This window comes from Coregonus clupeaformis, chromosome 17 (assembly GCF_020615455.1).
Source record: "Coregonus clupeaformis isolate EN_2021a chromosome 17, ASM2061545v1, whole genome shotgun sequence".
In the NCBI taxonomy this organism is placed as follows: Eukaryota; Metazoa; Chordata; class Actinopteri; order Salmoniformes; family Salmonidae; genus Coregonus; species Coregonus clupeaformis.
In genome coordinates, this window is record NC_059208.1 from 46,009,235 (window position 1) to 46,029,544 (window position 20,310).

At 43.9% G+C, this 20,310-nt stretch overlaps 1 protein-coding gene across 1 annotated transcript in view; it reads right to left on the reverse strand.

The window, feature by feature from the left end:
- The window catches only part of LOC121586675 (adhesion G protein-coupled receptor B2-like), a gene marked incomplete at its 3' end in the record, with an annotated part of 426,163 nt that overhangs the window by 15,498 nt on the left and 390,355 nt on the right, over positions 1-20,310 (reverse strand). Inside the window, 9 exon segments of the mRNA XM_041903589.2 lie at positions 243-314; positions 621-720; positions 1,624-1,725; positions 5,000-5,085; positions 7,242-7,308; positions 9,986-10,055; positions 12,489-12,639; positions 14,170-14,272; positions 15,346-15,449. Of these exon segments, the coding sequence (XP_041759523.2) occupies positions 243-314; positions 621-720; positions 1,624-1,725; positions 5,000-5,085; positions 7,242-7,308; positions 9,986-10,055; positions 12,489-12,639; positions 14,170-14,272; positions 15,346-15,449 (855 nt within the window).

Below are 20,310 nucleotides of genomic sequence, written 5' to 3' on the forward strand. Positions count from 1 at the left end.
TTTCCCATGTCTGAGCTGATCCTCTGTCTAGCTAGCTAGCTGGGACTTGTACACTTCAGTAGGAGAAAGTCAAGTTGGAAATTATATCATCTGTAGCGGTGTTAGGGTTAATTCCATTTCAATTCCGTCAATTCAGGAAGTAAACTGAAGTTCTCATATACCCACATACAGTAAACACACAGACAGACAGACCGACAGACACACTCACACAAAAACACATGTTTACACGCACACACACTAACCTCGCGGCGCATGACACAGTGCACAGTAATGATGACGAAGCCCTGGACAGAGTCAAAGACAGCAAACAGGACCTGATAAAGAGCAGAACAGAAGTCAGTTAGCATAGAGAGAGAGAGAGAGAGAGAGAGAGAGAGAGAGAGAGAGAGAGAGAGAGAGAGAGAGAGAGAGAGAGAGAGAGAGAGAGAGAGAGAGTATGTGTGTTTATGAGTGTGTGAGTGTGACAAAGTCTATACAGTGTTACACAAGCTTGCATAGAAGTGTGTATGTTTGTATACAGGTGTGTATGCAGGTGTGTGTATGCAGGTGTGTGTGTGTGTGTGTGTGTTTGTGTGTGTGTAACACTGGGTATGTGTGTGTGTGAAGACAGCAAAGTGTACCTGGAACAGTGTGGAGCGGCGGTCGGTAATGGCCAACACAGCAGACATCCAAGTCAGAGCCAGCAGAGGGAGAACTACACAGGAACTCCACAGAGACGCCCTGATAGAGAAAAAAGAGAGGGGGAGAGGAGGGGGAGGAGATGGGGAGAGGAGGGAGAGGAGGGGGAGGAGATGGGGAGCGGGGGAGAGGAGGGGGAGGAGATGGGGAGAGGGGGAGAGAACTTCAGCCTCCAGAATCTGGGATGGCAATTCTCTCATAACACATGCACACATGTGAGTGAGCGCACACACACACACGAGCACGCACACGAACACACAGTGACACACACGTCAGGTGCTCTCCAGACTGTGTGATGGATGCAGAACGCGGCCAGGTGAGAGACGGGTAACTGACAGCTGTCTATAAGGGGGCTGCTGGTGTGAGACCCCAGCCTGGGTGTGTGTGTGTTCCCTCTGCTTACCCATGAAATCTGACACCAATTTAATGTGTTCATGCTGTCATAGTTTCATATCCAGAGTGTTAGACTGTCAGATAGACAGACAGATCTTTCTTTAGCCTCAGAGAGAGAGAGAGGGAGGGAGCGAGCGAGCGAGTGAGAGAGAGAGAGAGAGAGAGAGAGAGAGAGAGAGAGAGAGAGAGAGAGAGAGAGAGAGAGAGAGAGAGAGAGAGAGAGAGAGAGAGAGAGAGAGAGAGAGAGAGAGAGAGAGAAAGAAAGAAATAGAGAGAGAGAGAAAGATAGAGAATGAGAGAGAGGAGAAAGAAAGAGGGACGAGAGAGAGAGCGAATGAGAGAGACGGTGAGGGAGAGATGGAGAAAGAGCGAGAGACGGAAGGACAGAGATGGTCATAACGACTCTCAGACAACTCTCTTTGCACCCCACCAATGAGAGAGTGAGGAAAGGAGACAGAAAGAAAGAGACAGAGGAGTGTGTGTGTGTGTGTGGGGGTGTGTTTGGCGTGTTTTGGTGTGTTTTGGTGTGTGTGCGTGTGTGTGTGGACTAACATGGCGCTGCTGGCAGTAGAGCTGGACATAGCTGTGCTTGAGATCACACCACACTTGGAGCATTTCAGGAGCAGTCTGCTACGCGACGCCTCCACCGGTGGACTTCAGGACACACACACACACACACACATCGAGGGAGGATACACACACACGAGGAGGAGGGCACAACACACACACAGGCAAGGGGGAGGAAGGACACACACAAAATAAAAATAAAACACACACCCGGAAACACACACACACACTCACACACACACATTTAACAAGTAATGGGAGCATTGGGGCGCAAACCACATACACACATTCACACACATGAGAGTGAGGAATGGATGGGCAGTGTGGTTGCAAAGGAAGGCAAAAAGCACAGAAGGACAGACATCATGGACACCGACAAAAAGAGAGGGAGAAACATTTACAAACCTCAAAGTAGCAGCAACAACAAGTCAAAATACAAAGATCATGACAGAGTGCAGTGACAGATAAACGAAAGAAAGAGGTAGGAGAGCAGAGAAAGATAGTAAAAGAGAGGGAGCAGTGAGAGAAAGTGAGAAAAGAGAGAGCAAAGAGGACGCAGAATCATTTTAGAGCAGCCTAACAATATAGTTAACACTGATTAATAAGAATGTACAGTGAGACAGATGTGAACTACTGTTTCTCTCCCCCCAGCGTGTGTGTGTGTGTGTGTTGGTTTGTGTATGTGTTCTGTCCATGACGTATTTCAATGATGATGATTAGTTAGTGTGCGTGTTTGGGACAGGCCAGTCTAAACAGCTTGTTGAGGTCTCCTGCTAATGGCCAGTCTGGAGGCTCTGGTCATTACCAATAGCCCTCAGTGGATCAGTGCTAGGACCATGATACAGATGTGTCTGGACGGACGGGGGGGGGGGGTTTAAGAGTGTGAAATTAAGGCAGAGTGAGTCTGTGTTTATTTTGTGTGAGTGTTGAATGCTCTATGTGTGTGTTGAAAGCGATGTGCGCATTGAAATAAGTGTTTTTATTGATATTGCTGTGTGTATATAAATGTGTGTGTGTGTCTGTGCTGAGGGTTGTTTAGCACTGACTCAATGTGAAGCTTCATTGACTCTTAGAGTGCTTTTCCTCACATCCGAAACCAGCCGCAGACTGGTGTGTGTGTGTGTTTGTGTGTGTAGTGTGTGTGTGTGTGTGTGTGTGTGTGTGTGTGTGTGTGTGTGTGTGTGTGTGTGTGTGTGTGTGTGTGTGTGTGTGTGAAATACTCTCAGAGCACTTGTCCTCAGAGGAAACCAGACAAAGAGGCTACTGAGGTCAGACAGGGAGAAAGTACCACTAGACCATTAAAGAGAGGCTTGCTACTGCTGCTGATGATGATGTGTGTGTGTGTGTGTGTAATGCTCAGTGCAGAATGATGGGGCAGTGCGTAGCATGGCTATACTACATTAGCCTCCCAGCACAGCTCATTGCCTTAGTAGCATTCACATCCCCACAGCTTCATAAATAAATATATTACAACTATTGGCAAGTTATCCTATTAGCAGGGGATGGAGGGAATGTGTGTAAGTGTGTGTGTGTGTGTGTGTGTGTGTGTGTGTGTGTGTGTGTGTGTGTATGTGAGTGTGTGTGTGAGTGTGTGTGTGTGTGTGTCTGTGAGGCCCATTTAAGCAGAAGCGTACTCCACCAAAAGGTCAATGTTTGCAGGGGGATGGACCGATTTAAGAGGTGGATAGACCGAGTGTGTGTGTGTCTGTGTCTGTGTGTGTCTATGTGCATGTGTGTGTGTGTGGGACATACGTGTGTGTTTGAGTGATCTTGTCCTTGGGTGTTGTTCTCTCTGTGTGTGTGTGTTAACTGTCTTAATCCCCATGGAGGCTCGTGGGAAAGAAAGCCAGTCTACCACCCCCAGAGAGCCAGTGTAAAATCCCCCCCCACACACACACACAGAGAACCAGTCTACCCCCCCAGAGAGAGAGTTATACCATTAACCCTCGGAGCGCCCAGCAACAACATTGATTTGATTTGACATCACAGGACAATGGAGAGAAGAGAGAGAAGAGAGAGATCAAATCAATTTGAAGGGAAATTAAAGCATGGATTTGGCTGGGAGGACATTGAAATCTCCGCTCATTGGATTAGAACCGATGACAAATCACCGCTGATGGAATTACAGACCTGGGAGTAGAAGAAACCACTCTACTGCACTGTGTGTGTGTTGTGTCCCCGTTTGTGTGTATCTGTGTCTGTGCATGTGTGTGTGTATATGCACATACGTGTGTGTGCGTGTGTGTACGTGAGACTGCATTATGTTAATGAATCATTATACTGTATGTAAACTGTATGCATGTGCATGACCTCAGTCGGTTTCAATATTCTCTAATCATTATCATAGTCAATCATATCATCCTGGAAGCCATTGTCACAGTAGCTACTAGATATATGTTCCTGCAATGCCTCCGTAGAGTCTAAATAGACAGAGTGGTATTTATGTCATTGATGTTGACATCCTGGATGTTTTATTCTCTACAGTGCATGGTAAATGAAAACGTGTAGGAGTGTTTGTATAGTAATGTCATGAATGGTTGTCTGCTCGTGGTGTAAATAACCTCTTCACTCGCTCTTTAACATACTGTATGTGAAGAGTTAAATGTTTACAACTGCAGTCTATTTGTGTGTGCGTGTGTGTGTGTGTGTGTGTGTGTTCAGGGTTATTTGAAAGAGAGTTAAATGCATATAAATATTGTTGTTTATCTTTGTCTGTCTGTATGTTTCTCTCATCTTTACAGTACAAACTATGTGTGTGTGTGTGTGTGTGTGTGTGTGTGTGTGTGTGTGTGTGTGTGTGTGTGTGTGTGTGTGTGTGTGTGTGTGTGTGTGTGTGTGTTCAGGGTTATTTAAAAGAGAGTTGACATACTCATGGTTTCTCTCTGTGTGTCTGCATCTTTGTGGGACTCATCTTTGTCCGTAAAATCTCTTATGCATATAAGGATGCGGGAACCATAGAAATAGAATCACTAGAAAGAGACATCCATTGCAGACCAATTGACCTGAATTGAGATTCCTGTTTATAGTCATTCTATTTCTATGGCTGGAACAACAAATATTGTATACGCATAATAAAATAAAAAAATCCCAAAACAGTGGAGAGTCCTTGCCCCTCCAGGTAGATGCTGAGCATTGAATGTAGATGGTCAAATCAAATTTGATTAGTCGCGGACACATATTTTGCAGATGTTATCGCAGGTGCAGCAGGTGCAGCGAAATGCTTATGTTTCCAACAGTGCAGTAATACAACAATACAAAATCCAAAAAATAAACAAAGAAATGAATGGTCCATGCATGGTGTGTGTTGGTGTGAGACAGGCAGACTGTTCTAGTTTTAGAGTTCTAGGTCTAGTCTACCTACCCAGCTCTCTGCTTTTTAGACTTGTCCGAGATGCCATCTCGAGACATGAGCTTGTTGAAGACCACAATACCAATCAGCATGTTCACCTGAAGAGAGAGAGAGAGCCAGAGAGAGACAGAGAGAGAGAGAGAGAGAGAGAGAGAGAGAGGGAGAGAGAGAGAGAGAGAGAGACAGAGAGAGACAGAGAGAGACAGAGAGAGAGAGAGAGAGAGAGAGAGAGGAAGAGAGACATCGCAAAAGAAAGAGGGAGACAGAGAGAGAGCGAGGAGAGAGAGAGAGAGAGAGAGAGAGAGAGAGAGAGAGAGAGAGAGTAAATAATCAGATTCATGCCCAGTTTTATTGCCATTTGATTCAGGTTTCTTGACAAGGCTCTGCAAACTATAATCACTAACGGACAGGGGGGTGTAGTAGAAGTGGGCAGATTGTGTCTTGAGTCTCCGCTCCTCTGTACCAACCGTGTCCTGTTCTGGACAGGGGTCTATTAAGCCTACTTACAGCTGTGATCCCTGACCCACTGGTTCACATTACACACACACACACACCCACGCACCCAGCCAAGTTGCACTTTTCCATTCGGAAATCCTGCCCATCTGGGAGATTTTCCACGCCAGTGACATGCCCCTCTTAATCCTGATCTCGTTTGCTTTCCCTCTCTCCTTCTCTCCCTCCCCTCTCTCCCTTCTCTCTTTCTTTCACTCTCTCACTTGACCCTAACCTTGTCCTACCAATCCAACTTGAATCCCTCATCTCTCTTTGTGTCTGTCTACTCCCACTGCCTGCCATAGAAAGCTTGTTTATTCACCTTGAGAAAAGAAAGGAGTTCAGAAAGGAGATTAGTGATCTTTACTGCTGGACCTCCGTCTATTTATGATTTAATGTTTTTCCATTCTAACCTTCATTTCTACTGCATTGATACATCTGAAACATGTATTTTCTTGTCTTTCAATAGTAATCGATATCTCTACGGCACTGAGCACTTCAATGATCTTTCATTTTCCACCATGAATCTGCAATATTTTATTTGAGATTTTCATGTCTTCTATGTTGTTCGATGCTTTAATCTGTCTTTACTTCCTGTTGACATTCCTGTCATGTCCGGTCCCATTACCGTGGGAGACGGCGGTCTCCATCCCCGTTATTTGCCGAAGGCTAGATTAATTATTTTCTTCATTAATTAGACGGTCATCCTGGGGGAGGCCTGTGTTCCTCTGATGTACCCCATCTCAATTACATCTGTTTGTTTGAGTGGGCTACCCGAACACAACACGAGGTGAGCGGGGAAAAACACTAGTTAGGGATACACACACACACATACACACACACACCGACCCACCCACCCACACACACACACACACAGTTGTAATACAGTGTCTGTGTTCATCTGGATAATTGATAGAGTGTGTATTGACACAGGGATTCACGCAAGCTGCAGTCACTAATCTTACAAAGAGCCATACAGTAGAGCTATCCTTTATTAACAAAGCCACAGAGGCATTCTCACTCTGGCACTCTCTCTCTGTGAAGTACAATATTGTTATTGTTTTAATAAAGGTCTATCAACAAAATATAGAGGAGTACCTTGGAGTTTTAGAAGTATTACCAAGAGGACCCTTGCTTCCAATGAGCATCTTTCTACCTATATTATAACAACTGAAGTTGCGTAGCACAGAAATATCTATACAATGTTCTCTTAGTGCTATATTGACTCTGATGAATATACTGTATCTATGTCTAAAGAAGTGAACTCAGGTTGAAAAGGTTGAAGGATGCTTCTAAGTACCAGCACACAGTTAGTCAAATTAAGAGGTAAATGTTTTGTAGCCCCCAACATAGTGATGCCAGTGTGGCATGGTAGAATGTGAAGAGACAGCTAGGTGGTAGAATTGTGTAGTGGCACGTTGGAGAATGGTTTCTCTGTCAATTTTCTCTTCCATTGTTGTCTGACACGGGTTACTCTGAAAGAAACCACTAGTGGCAAATAAACAAATACATGAATGACTTTGTTGTGTTTATATTCCTCCTGTCCTCCAGTGATGTAAGCCTGATGAGGACCTAGAGCGGTTGCTACTTTATGTCAACCCTCAGGGGCCATCTAAACAGTGTGTAGTCCTAACCCCTTTCTGACCTGTACGAAAGGCATGAGAAATAACTAATGGGAGGATGATAAATTCAGAGGCAGAACAAGCCTGCCGACAGAGAGCCAGACTGACCAATGAGAACAGGGATAAAAGAGGGTACCCACCAATACGATGACGGCTGCAGGGCCAACAAAGGCGTAGAGAAGCCCGCCTTCCAAGGACAGCCAACAACTAAAATAAGACAGAGAAAAAAAAACATTATTATGAATGCAAAACTTCTTTAGTACATAAGCCCTGTTCTGTAAAATGTAAAATGTCTGTGTTTCATTTTCCAAATGACTAGTCCCTATGTGTGAGAAGCCACTTTGCTATTTTTCTTCAGGGGTTCCTAAGACTTCCAAAGCAGGCAATTAAAACCTATATTTACTTTATGTAGGGGATCAAATTCATACCCTTTGACTTATTCCACATTTTGTTTTGTTACATCCTGAATTCGAAATAGATTAAATAGATTTTTTCTCACCTATCTACACACAATACCCCATAATGCAAAGTCAAAACATGTTTTTAGAAATGTTTGAAAATGTATAAAAAATGAAATACAGAAATATCTCATTTACATAAGTATTCACACCCCTGAGTCAATACATGTTAGATTCACCTTTGGCAGTGATTACAGCTGAGAGTCGTTCTGGGTAAGTCTCTAAGAGATTTGCACACCTGGATTGTACAATATTTTCTAAATTCTTCAAGCTCTCTCAAGTTGGTTGTTGATCATGGCTAGACAGCCATTTTCAAGTCTTGCCATAGATTTTCAAGTCGATTTAAGTCCAAACTGTAACTAGGCCACTCAGGAAAATGCAATGTCATTTTGGTAGGCAACTCCAGTGTATATTTGGCGTTGTGTTTTAGGTTATTGTCCTGCTGAAAGGGGAATTTGTCTCCCAGTGTCTGTTGGAAAGCAGACTGAACCAGATTTTCCTCTAGGATTTTGCCTGTGCTTAGCTCTATTCCGTTTATTTTTTATCCTAAAAAAACTCCCTAGTCCTTGCCGATGACAAGCATACCCATAACATGATGCAGCCACCACCATACTTGAAAATATGAAGAGTGGTACTCAGTGATGTGTTGTGTTGGATTCGCCCCAAACATAACACTTTGTATTCAGGACATAAAGTGAATTTCTTTGCCAACTTTCTTGCAGTTTTACTTTAGTGACTTACTGCAAACAGGATGCATGTTTTGAAATGTTTTATTCTGTTCAGGCTTCCTTCTTTTCACTCTGTCATTTAGGTTAGTATTGTGGAGTAACTACAATGTTGTTGATCCAGCCTCAGTTTTCTCCTATCACAGCCATTAAATTCTGTAACTGTTTTAAAGTCACCATTGGCATCATGGTGAAATCCCTGAGTGGTTTCCTTCCTCTATGGCAACTGAGTTAGGAAGGACGCCTGTATCTTTGTAGTGACTGGGTGTATTGATACACCACCCAACGTGTAATTAATAACTTCACCATGCTCAAAGGGATATTCAATTTTTTAAAATATTTTTTCTACCCATCTAGCAATAGGTGCCCTTGTTTGCGAGGCATTGGAAAACCTCCCTGATCTTTGTGGTTGAATCAGGGTTTGAAATTCACTGCTCGACTGAAATACCTTATAGATAATTGTATGTCTGGGTACAGAGATGGGGTAGTCATTCAAAAATCATGTTAAACCCTATTATTGCACAATGAGTCCATGCAACTTATGTGACTTGTTAAGCAAATGTTTACTAAACTTATTTAGGCTTGCCATAACAAAGGGGTTGAATATTTATTGACTCAAGACATATCAGCTTTTCATTTTGTATTAATTTGTAGAAAAATCTAAAAACATAATACCACTTTGACATTATGGGGTAGTGTGTGTAGGCCAGTGTATATCATTTTAAATTCAGGCTGTAACACAACAAAATGTGGAAAAAGTCAAGGGCTGTGAAAACTTTCTGAAGGCACTGTACATATTACCCAACGTGCACTGCAAATCACATGACGAAACAACATTTGTTGACGAATGGTAAATGGAAACTTGTGGGAGTGTTTGTATAGTGGAGTTCAAGTCATTGGTCTAGATCCAATGAAAGGTCATGAAGGGTCGTCTGCTCGTGCTGTAAAAAACCTCTTCACTCGCTCTTCAACATACTGTATGTGAAGAGTTAAATGTTTACAACTGCAGTCTATTGGTGTGTGTGTGTGTGTGTGTGTGTGTGTGTGTGTGTGTGTGTGTGTGTGTGTGTGTGTGTGTGTGTGTCCGTAACCACTCTCAAATTCAAATGTAACTACTCTTAAATTCAAATGTAACCACTCTTAAATTCAAATGTAACCACTCTCTAATTCAAATGTAACCACTCTCTAATTCAAATGTAACCACTCTTTAATTCAAATGTAACCACTCTCAAATTCAAATGTAACCACTCTCAAATTTAAATGTAACCACTCTCGAATTCAAATGTAACCACTCTCAAATTTAAATGTAACCACTCTCAAGTTCATAGACAGAGCTATGGATGCAAGGACTGACCATCCATGATATCAAAATTATAGTTTTAACCATGTTATGAGGTTATACAGTGCTTGTTTACATTTACATTGTTTACAAACATTGGAGAAAAACAACCTAATATTTTGGGTTCTGATGGGGTACGACAGTTGAACTAAGCTAATGGGGCATTTGTAAGTTATATTCTTCAAGAATCAATAGGTATATATAAATAATTTATAAATCTCAGTTACCATTGAAAAGTGCACTGCAAATCACATGACCATACTCAGATACACAGAGCACTAATTATGAAAAGCCATATTGGGTATGGAGTGAAGACATCACAGGTCATAGGCAAAGGGTGAAAGGTGAAAGTTTGTACTCACTAGCTGGGTGTACCGTAACCTCTGGCTCTAGTGAAACCTACTGACACAGCAACCACCAAGGCTGGGAGACCTGAAAGAGAAAGAGAGAGAGAGAGAGAAAGAGAGAGAGAGAGATGTATTATCTATTTCACTTGCTTTGTCAATGTAAACATATGTTTCTCATGCCAATAAAGCCCTTTGAATTGAAGTGAATTCAGCGAGAGAGAGAGAGAGAGAGAGAGAGAGAGAGAGAGCGAGAGAGAGTGGGGGGCCGAGGGAGAGGGAGAGGGAGGAAGGGAGAGAAAGAAAGAGAGAGAGACATATACATATAGGAAAGAGATAAATAATATAAATACAAGTGACAGAGAGAGAGGATGATAGGAGGAGAGGATGATGGGGGAGATGATAGGAGGAGAGGATGATAGGAGGAGAGGATGATAGGGAGAGAGGATGATAGGAGGATAGGATGATAGAAGGAGAGGATGATGGGGGAGAGAGGATGATAGGAGGAGAAGATAATGGGGAGAGAGGATGATGGGGAGAGGGTGATAGGAGGAGAGGATGATAGGAGGAGAGGATGATGGGGGAAAGAGGATGATAGGAGGAGAGGATGATGGGGGAGAGAGGATGATAGGAGGAGAGGATGATGGGGAGAGAGGATGATAGGAGAGGATGATGGGGGAGAGGATGATAGGAGGAGAGGATGATAGGAGGAGATGATGATGAGGGAGAGAGGATGATAGGAGGAGAGGATGATGGGGAGAGGGTGATAGGAGGAGAGGATGATAGGAGGAGAGGATGATGGGGGGAGTGGATGATAGGAGAATCTATAGAGAATTCAAAAATATATATAAACAAGAGAAGAGATGTATCCCCTTGACAATACATCAACAAAATGTGCTATTTCACAACATTGAAATTCAGTTAGTGCAACAACATGTAACTTAATAATAATATAATAATAATATGCCATTTAGCAGACGCTTTCATCCAAAGCGACTTACAGTCATGCGTGCATACATTTTTGTGTATGGGTGGTCCCGGGGATCGAACCCACTACCTTGGCGTTACAAGCGCCGTGCTCTACCAGCTGAGCTACAGAGGACATGTAACGTGCAACTGTAGACTGATATACACACTGACATAATGTGGACTTTTCCTCCTCTCTTCACTCTCTTTTAGTTAATGGATGTATCTAGGGCTATACCAGGGACTAGCCCGAGGCAGGAGAAGTAGGCCTAGTATGGATCAAAGTTCACTACTAAGGGTGATGCAGCCTTGGTTAGCGTACTCTGTAGGTTCCCTATCCAGTGGCTGCTGTTTTCTTCTCACTCTACGACAAGAGGACTCTCGTCTGTGGTGCATTATGCTACCTTGAGCCAGTGTGTGTCCATGTTTGTGTGTGTGTGTGTGTGTGTGTGTGTGTGTGTATATGAGTGTGTAGTGGAGGGAGGTGGGGTCAGTAAGTAATGTATTAATTAAGTATATCAATTATGCTTTCCCTCGTGTGTGTGTGTGTTTGTGCGTACGAGTGTGTTTGTGTGTGAGATAGAGAAAGTGTGTGTGTCTGTGTGTGAGTGTGTGTCAAAAAAAGATGTTGGGTCCGTAATGAGCTTGACTCTGAAATATTCATGTAATTAACAAAGCTGTGATAATGCCAGCAAATGAAATGCAATTAGAAAATCCCACATAAAAAAAAAGAGATGTGGTGTGGCTGGGTGGGTGAGGTGCTAACGTTACATAAATATGATGCCTTTTCAAACACAAACACACACCACACACACTCCCTCCCTCCACTGCACAATCTGCCGTTACCATGGTGACTGATTTCCATCAGTTTCGAGGGAAAATTGCAACTACTAGGGACGTATCCCTGATAAGCTGTTCTCCTCCCTCTCCTCCATTCCCTCCCTCCTCCACTCATTCCCTTTAATACACGTTTCATGTCTTCTCAATCTATGTGACTTTATAGCATCCATGCATCCCAGCATTGCTATGGCTGAATCCCAAATGGCACCCTATTCCATATGCCCCCTGGTCAAAAGTAGTGTACTAAATATGGAATAGGGTGTCATTTGGGACCTAGCCTATATCCGCTAAAGGCATCAGTGACTTAATGGACCAGATAGGTGGATGGATAAGGGATAAGAGCAGAGGATGAATGGGAGCAGGGATTCCATTGCTTGTAATTGCTAGGTTCTATCTCCCTGGATCTTGCCTCTGTCGGCAAGATGTTATCCTATAGCATTTCTTATCCTCTGTCATCTCCTTTAGCAAGGCATGAGGTTGTTGTACAGGAGATGCATTCAACAGGACACAGACAGGGTAGCAGATTTGAAATGATCAGAATCATTTCTCGACTTAATGTATGTGGAATGGGAAGACGGAAGTTATTGTGAACTTTCAACTTTATTACAGTATGGAGACCCTGTATGGTTGAGATATGTTGTATGGGTTTATATGTGTGTTTACGTTCGTGAGTGTGTGCGTGCATGTGTGTGTATGCCTGTGTGTGTGTACCTACCCCATCCCAGGCACAGGAAGCGTTTGCGTATGAGGCGTGTCCTCATCTTGCCAATCACAGCCAGGTAAGACTGCCACGCCTCCGTCAGTACCCAGCAGAACGATGCCAAGAAGAAGAAATGAAGGAACGCAGCAGTCACAGTACACAGGCCCTGTAAAGAGAGAGAGAGAGAGAGAGAGAGAGAGAGAGAGAGAGAGAGAGAGAGAGAGAGAGAGAGAGAGAGAGAGAGAGAGAGAGAGAGAGAGAGAGAGACAGAGACAGAGACAGAGACAGAGACAGAGACAGAGACAGAGACAGAGACAGAGACAGAGACAGAGAGAGAGAGAGAGAGAGAGAGAGAGAGAGAGAGAGAGAGAGAGAGAGAGAGAGAGAGAGCGAGATAGACAGAGAGAGAGAGAGAGAGAGAGAGACAACAACAACAACAACAACAACACAATTAGACCCAAACAAATCATGAGAAAAAAAAGAGAATTACTTGACACATTGGAAAGAACAAACAAAAAAAACAGAGCAAACTAGAATGCTATTTGGCCCTAAACAGAGAGTACACAGTGGCAGAATACCTGACCACTGTGACTGACCCAAACTTAAGGAAAGCTTTGACTATGTACAGACTCAGTGAGCATAGCCTTGCTATTGAGAAAGGCTGCCGTAGGCAGACCTGGCTCTCAAGAGAAGACAGGCTATGTGCACACTGCCCACAAAATGAGGTGGAAACTGAGCTGCACTTCCTAACCTCCTGCCAAATGTATGACCATATTAGAGACACATATTTCCCTCAGATTACAGCGATCCACAAAGAATTCGAAAACAAAACCAATTTTGATAAACTTCCTTATCTACTGGGTGAAAAACCACAGTGTGCCATCACAGCTGCAAGATTTGTGACCTGTTGCCACAAGAAAAGGGCAACCAGTGAAGAACAAACACCATTGTAAATACAACCTATATTTATGTTTATTTATTTTCCCATTTGTACTTTAACTATTTGCACATTGTTACAACACTGTATATATACATAATATGACATTTGAAATGTCTTTATTCTTTTGAATCTTCTGAGTGTAATGTTTACTGTTAATATTTATTGTTTATTTCACTTTTGTTTACTATCTATTTGACTTGCTTTGGCAATGTTAACATACGTTTCCCATGCCAATAAAGCCCTTAAATTGAATTGAATTGAGAGAGACAGAGAGAGAGAGAGAGAGAGAGAGAGAGAGAGAGAGAGAGAGAGAGAGAGAGAGCGAGAGAGAGAGAGAGAGAGAGAGAGAGAGAGAGAGAGAGAGAGAGAGAGAGAGAGAGAGAGAGAGAGAGAGAGAGAGAGAGAGAGAGAGAGAGAGAGAGAAAGTGGGGGATTGTGAGGGAGGAGAGACAACAAGAGAAAGAAGGGGAGGGATAGTGACAGAGTGACAGAGAATGATGAAGGTGTCAGAAGGAAGAAACAGATAAACGAGTGGGAAGGTAGAAGTGATATACAACAACAACAGTTCTTCAACAATGACAGAACAGAGGTGAGAAATAATCTACCTAAAAAAGGGGAGTTTTGACACATGATTGATGCTCTTAAAAATAGTGTACTAGAATAGATTAACAATCGTACCATTTGTAACGTGACTATAACTGAACTGATGGCCAGTGTGTGTGTGTGTGTGTGTGCGTGCGTGTGTCCTGTTCTCACCTTGCCGAGTGTCTGGGACTGTCCAACCAGTATCAACATGTTGGAGGCCAGGATGGAAAGACAGAAATTCACCAAGATGATAGACCTCTCCGAACGAATATACCTGAGAGAGACAAAGAGAAAGACAGGCAGAAAGGAGGAAGAGCAGGAAGAAGAGAAAGAAGGAAGGAGGAAAGAGGGAGAACCAGATGTGAAAAAATGAAGTAGAACTGATGGACTGATTAATTCCTGAACATGGTCATTTGATTACTCTGCCTGTCTGCCGTCTGCTCTGGATCAGCCTACTGTTACACTACTGGTGTCAGTCTCTCTCTCTCTCTCTCTCTCTCTCTCTCTCTCTCTCTCTCTCTCTCTCTCTCTCTCTCTCTCTCTCTCTCTCTCTCTCTCTCTCTCTCTCTCTCTCTCTCTCTCTCTCTCTCTCTCTCTCTCTCTCTCTCTCTCTCTCTCTCTCTCTCTCCCTCTCTCTCTCTCCCTCTCTCTCTCTCTCTCTCTCTCTCTCTCTCTCTCTCTCTCTCTCTCTCTCTCTCTCTCTCTCTCTCTCTCTTTCTGTCTACCACTGATGTCAGCCTCTCTCACACACAGTTAATCCCCCCAGTCTGAGAGTCTGGCTGCGCCTTCTCCCATTTGTTCTCCATTAGGCCTAATTGGAGTTCTGGAGTGGACTGCTCCACTGTCGAGCCAACCCGGGATTTTCTCCCCCTCACTTGATCTCTCATGGTAAGAGTCTGCCGAAGAATGTGTGCAGTCTGCAGAAACACGTCTCCTCTAACAGAAATAGACTTGTGAAGACTGTCAGTGACTCGGGGGTGTAGCCCCATGCAGGGATATGTGGTTGTGTGTGAGAGAGAAAGTGTGTGTTTTTGTGTGTGTGTGTGTGTGTGTGTGTGTGAGAGTTTGTGTGAGAGAGAAAGAGTGTGTTTTTGTGTGTTTGTGTGTGAGAGAGAGAGAGAGAGAAAGTGTGTGTGCGTGTGTGTTTGTAAAAGATAGAAAGAGAGAGAGGTTGTGTGTGTGTACGTATGAGCGTGAGTGTGTGGGAGAGAGAGAAAGTGTGTGTGCGTGTGTGTTTGTAAAAGATAGAAAGAGAGAGAGGTTGTGTGTGTTTACGTATAAGCGTGTGTATTTGTGTGAGAGAGAAAGTGTGTGTGCGTGTGTGTGTGTGTGTGTGTGTTTGCTCACCTCCAGAAGGCAGCATAGATGAGCAACAAGATGAGCAGAGCGCTGCAGGAGACCCCACAGCCCACCATGAGGGGCACAGAGGGCATACTGGACGGACCCATTTCCTGCAGAGAGAGAGAGAGAGAGAGAGAGAGAGAGAGAGAGAGAGAGAGAGGAGAGGGAAGGGGGGGGGGCAGAAATAGAGGGTTAATAACATTTCCGGCCTTTGGTCTCTGGCCCTAATACGCTGGGTCACAGATCATTAATCGACTCTTCTTTCCTCTGTTCCATTTTCACACTCCCTCCCTCCATCTGTACATCTTCTCACCTGTCCCACCCAACATGCTGACTCCATTCTCTGAACCGTTCTATGTACGCATCCCAAACGGAACCCTATTCCCTATATAGTAATGCACTACTTGTGACCAGAGCACTATGGGTCTAGTCAAAAGTAGTGCACTATTAAAGGAATGGGATGCAGTCTCTGTCGTATGTCTACCTCTATCTAGAAAGGTCAGCACAGTTTGTTGATCTTTGATCTTGAAAGTAATCTCTTGTCCCTAGTCCGATATGGATAACACAACTATACAACTGACCTATAGTGGATCAGCTGATTAAGAGGATTGTTTAATCTGTTTACAGTCTACACTCAGTTGCCCTGTCTATTGAGCTTTATTTACTTTATGTGAAGACTTAGTGTGTGTTCCAAATGGCACCCTATTCCCTATATAGTGCACTACTTTTGACCAGAGCCCATATGGGACTTAGATAATGAGATCCTGAGGATGGTATTGCAGTGCACTGCAACTGTAGTTAAGTATCATGTAAACTGTATGGATGTTAATACAATATATGGAATCATGTAGTAACCAAAAAAGTGTTAAAAAAATCAAATTATATTTTATATATGAGATTCTTCAAATAGCTACCCTTTGCCTTGATGACAGCTTTGCATTCCTGTGGTGGTCCTCATGAGAGCCAGTTTCATCATAGCGCTTGATGGTTTTTGCGACTGCACTTGAAGAAACTTTCAAGTTCTTGAAATGTTCCGTATTGACTGACCTTCATGTATTAAAGTAATGATGGACTGTCGTTTCTCTTTGCTTATTTGAGCTGTTCTTGCCATTAATATGGACTTGGTCTTTTACCAAATAGGGTTATCTTATGTATATCCCCCCCCCCACCTTGTCAAACACAACTGATTGGCTCAAACAAATTAAGTAGGTAAGAAGTTCAACAAATTTACTTTTAAGATGGCACACCTGTTAATTGAAATGCATTCCAGGTAACTACCTCATGAAGCTGATTGAGAGATTGCCAAGAGTGTGCAAAGTTGTCATCAAGGCAAAGGTTGGCTATTTGAAGAATCTCAAATATAAAACATATTTAGATTTTTTTAACACTTTTTTGGTTACTACATGATTCCATATATTGTATTAACATCTATACAGTTTACATGATACTTAACTACAGTTGCAGTGCACTGCAATACCATCCTCAGGATCTCATTATCTAAGTCCCATATGGGCTTGATTCAATCTGTGTTATTTCATAGTGTTGATGTCTTCACTATTATTCTATAATGTAAAAAATACTGAAAATAAAGTAAAACCCTTGAATGAGTAGGTGTGTCCAAACTTTTGACTGGTGCTGTACATCAAAAAATGAAAAAAGAACTGGATGCAATGCTTGCTTACCATTAAAAATGCATTGTTTTATTTAAGCAAGGTTAAAATATTAATGTTTCAGCCTTCAATGGCTTGTTATTGTACCGAGAGAGAGAGAGAGAGAGAGAGAGAGAGAGAGAGAGAGAGAGAGAGAGAGAGAGAGAGAGAGAGAGAGAGAGAGAGAGAGAGAGAGAGAGAGAGAGAGAGAGAGAGAGAGAGAGAGAGAGAGAGAGAGCGAGAGAGAGAGAGATAGAAAGATAGAAAGATAGATAGATAGATAGAGAGAGATAGATAGATAAGGAATACCAATGAGATACAGCACAGGAACAGAAGGTGAAATCTAAATCTAAATTGAATCAAAACTCCTCTTCATAAAAGGAAGGAGGGAGAGAGACAAGAGAGTGAGTGAATTGGTTCTGAGCTCTCTTTGACAAAGGGAGAATCATTTACCAGGCAGAGAGAGAAACCAGTGATCAGTAGAAAGAAAAGAGAGAATGAAGAGTAGTGATTGTTTGATTTCTGTGTTGTGGGGTTGAAGATATGGATTGTTTGATTTCTGTGTTGTGGGGTTGAAGATATGGATTGTTTGATTTCTGTGTTGTGGGGTCGAAGATATGGATTGTTTGCAGTTTAGTGTGTGATGGTCTAGCTATTGGCTCAAACACACAAACACACACACACACACACACACACACACACACACACACACACACACACAAACACACAGACACACAGACACACAGACACACAGATGCATTGACGCACGCAAGTAAGCACACGTATACATTCACACACACGCACATGCACACACACACAAGGAAACATGTTAATGTCAGCAAGTTTTCAAGCACTTTCAGTACAGAGCAAAAACTGTGTTGATGATGATGCATTTTGTGTCATATGATAGTTTTGGAGTGAACTATCCCTTTATGCTGGAGAACACACACAATGATATCCCAGGGAGACATCAGCCCTAGTTAAAAGGCAAGGATAAAAGTCATCAGGACCGTAATCTCAGAGTGGTGTTGTTCTATTGGCAGGGATGAGGTGGAAGGTAGCTGGTTAGTAGTACTCTATCTATCACTTGGAGCTAATGCAAAACCCCACCATGAAGCCAAGCCTGAACACACACACACACACACACACACACACACACACACACACACACACACACATATCCCCAGAGGAGAGTGTTTGTCCTTCAGACTGTTTGCTACAGACACTCTTAACATGCAGGGCAGGTCCGTCCTCAGGGGCAAGACTCAGCTTTAACTATGGAAGTGTGTGTGTGTGTGTGTGTGTGTGTGTGTGTGTGTGTGTGTGTGTGTGTGTGTGTGTGTGTGCATGTGTGTGTTTCCGACAGTATCTGGGGATCTATAATGTCTGCTAATCCGCCTAAGGTTCCATGATAGAACATTGACACACACACACACGCACGCACAATTCACACAGACACATACACACACCAGACATTTCAATGCATCCGTCCTTCACACGTCCAGAAGGGTGGAGCCTCTGGCAATGTTCCCTTCGCTTTCATTGTCTTCCTCACATTCGCTCCTTCATTCCTCCTCTGCCAATCAACCTTTTCTTTCCATCTCTCCCTTCTCTGTTTCTCATGCTCTCCCTCTACTCATGGGTTACACCTCCGTCACTCGGTCGCGTCGTTGCCAATGTTATCAACATTCTACAGATGCTGCAGCATATTGATGTCTGACTGATGGTTAATGCACCAAAAAACTCTGAATGGGGGCTAATGACTGTTTCGTCACATTTACACTATAGGGGGCTGGAAATCCGATGACATTGCTAAAGTGGCTATCATTATCATGAGAAATGGCAATGTTGCCATGAGCAGTGAAGTCTGTCAGAAATAGCTAGCAATGCTAACATTAGCTAGCTAAAATTTCAGTGCTCCCCTCAATCTTAGCTAGCTACTGTAGCTAAAGTTACACTGCATCTAAAGTCAATCTGGAGACATCACAACAACGGCAAAAGCGTGTCCTACTAATCATTTGCCTCTTTTTGAAATGTCATCGTGTTTCCAAGCCACAGTAATGCATCTTAGACTAAATCTTCATCAGCAACCATTGAGACTAAATGCTCAGCTGTGCATCAGTCCTAAAACGAACGTTCAAAACAATATTGTGATGAAATGTGCAACCCTTGAATACCCTTCTCAACCTCTCTTTCTTTCTCTCCTATCTGTCTGTTTGACTCCATCATTCACTCCAATACAATTTCCGTGGCTTTTAATTAAAGAGATAGATCAACTGCATAATGTGAATAGCTCACGACACACACACTATCCTGGTGAGAGCGGGACCAGAGGGAAGACAGACTAAACTCATACAACACAACTCCCATTAATACTGATTGTAGGTTTCTCTCCTCTCTTAACTCTCCCCTCCCCCTCTCCCTGGACTCTCTCCCTCCTTTCCCTCTCCTCCCCCTCTCCCTGGTCTCTCTCCCTTCTCTCCTCCTCCCCCTCTCCCTGGTCTCTCTCCCTCCTCTCCTCCCCCTCTCCCTGGTCTCTCTCCCTCCTCTCCTCCCCATCTCCCTGGTCTCTCTCCCTTCTCTCCCTCTCCTCCCCCTCTTCCTGGTCTCACTCCTTCCTCCCCCTCTCCCCTCCCTCCTCCCCCTCTCCATGGTCTCTCGCCCTCCTCCCCCTCTCCCTGGTCCATCTCCTTCCTCCCCCTCCACCCCCTCTCCCTGGTCTCTCGCCCTCCTCCCCCTCTTCCTGGTCTCTCTCCTTCCTTACCCTCTCCCTGGTCTCTCTCCTTCTTTCCCCTCTCCCTGGTCTCTCTACTTCCTCCCCCTCTCACTGGTCTCTCTCCTTCCTTCCCCTCTCCCTGGTCTCTCTCCTTCCTTCCCTTCTCCCTGGTCTCTCTCCTTCCTTCCCCTCTCCCTGGTCTCTCTCCTTCCCCCTCCTCTCCCTGGTCTCTCTCCTTCCTTCCTCTCTCCCTGGTCTCTCTACTTCCTCCCCCTCTCCCTGGTCTCTCTCCTTCCTTCCCCTCTCCCTGGTATCTCTACTTCCTCCCCCTCTCCCTGGTCTCTCTCCTTCCTTCCCCTCTCCCTGGTCTCTCTCCTTCCTTCCCTCTCCCTGGTCTCTCTACTTCCTCCCCCTCTCCCTGGTCTCTCCAGCTGTTGGAAGTATGCATGATTAACCGGCGATCCCTGGCTCCACTGTAAACTGCCCATTATGGCAGCAGTGCCTCTAAATCCCTCCATCTCTCTCTCTGTCTGTCTTTCCCTGCATCCCTCCCTCCCTCCCTCTTCTACTAAACATGGTGGTTAATCCTCCTCCCCCCTGTCGACC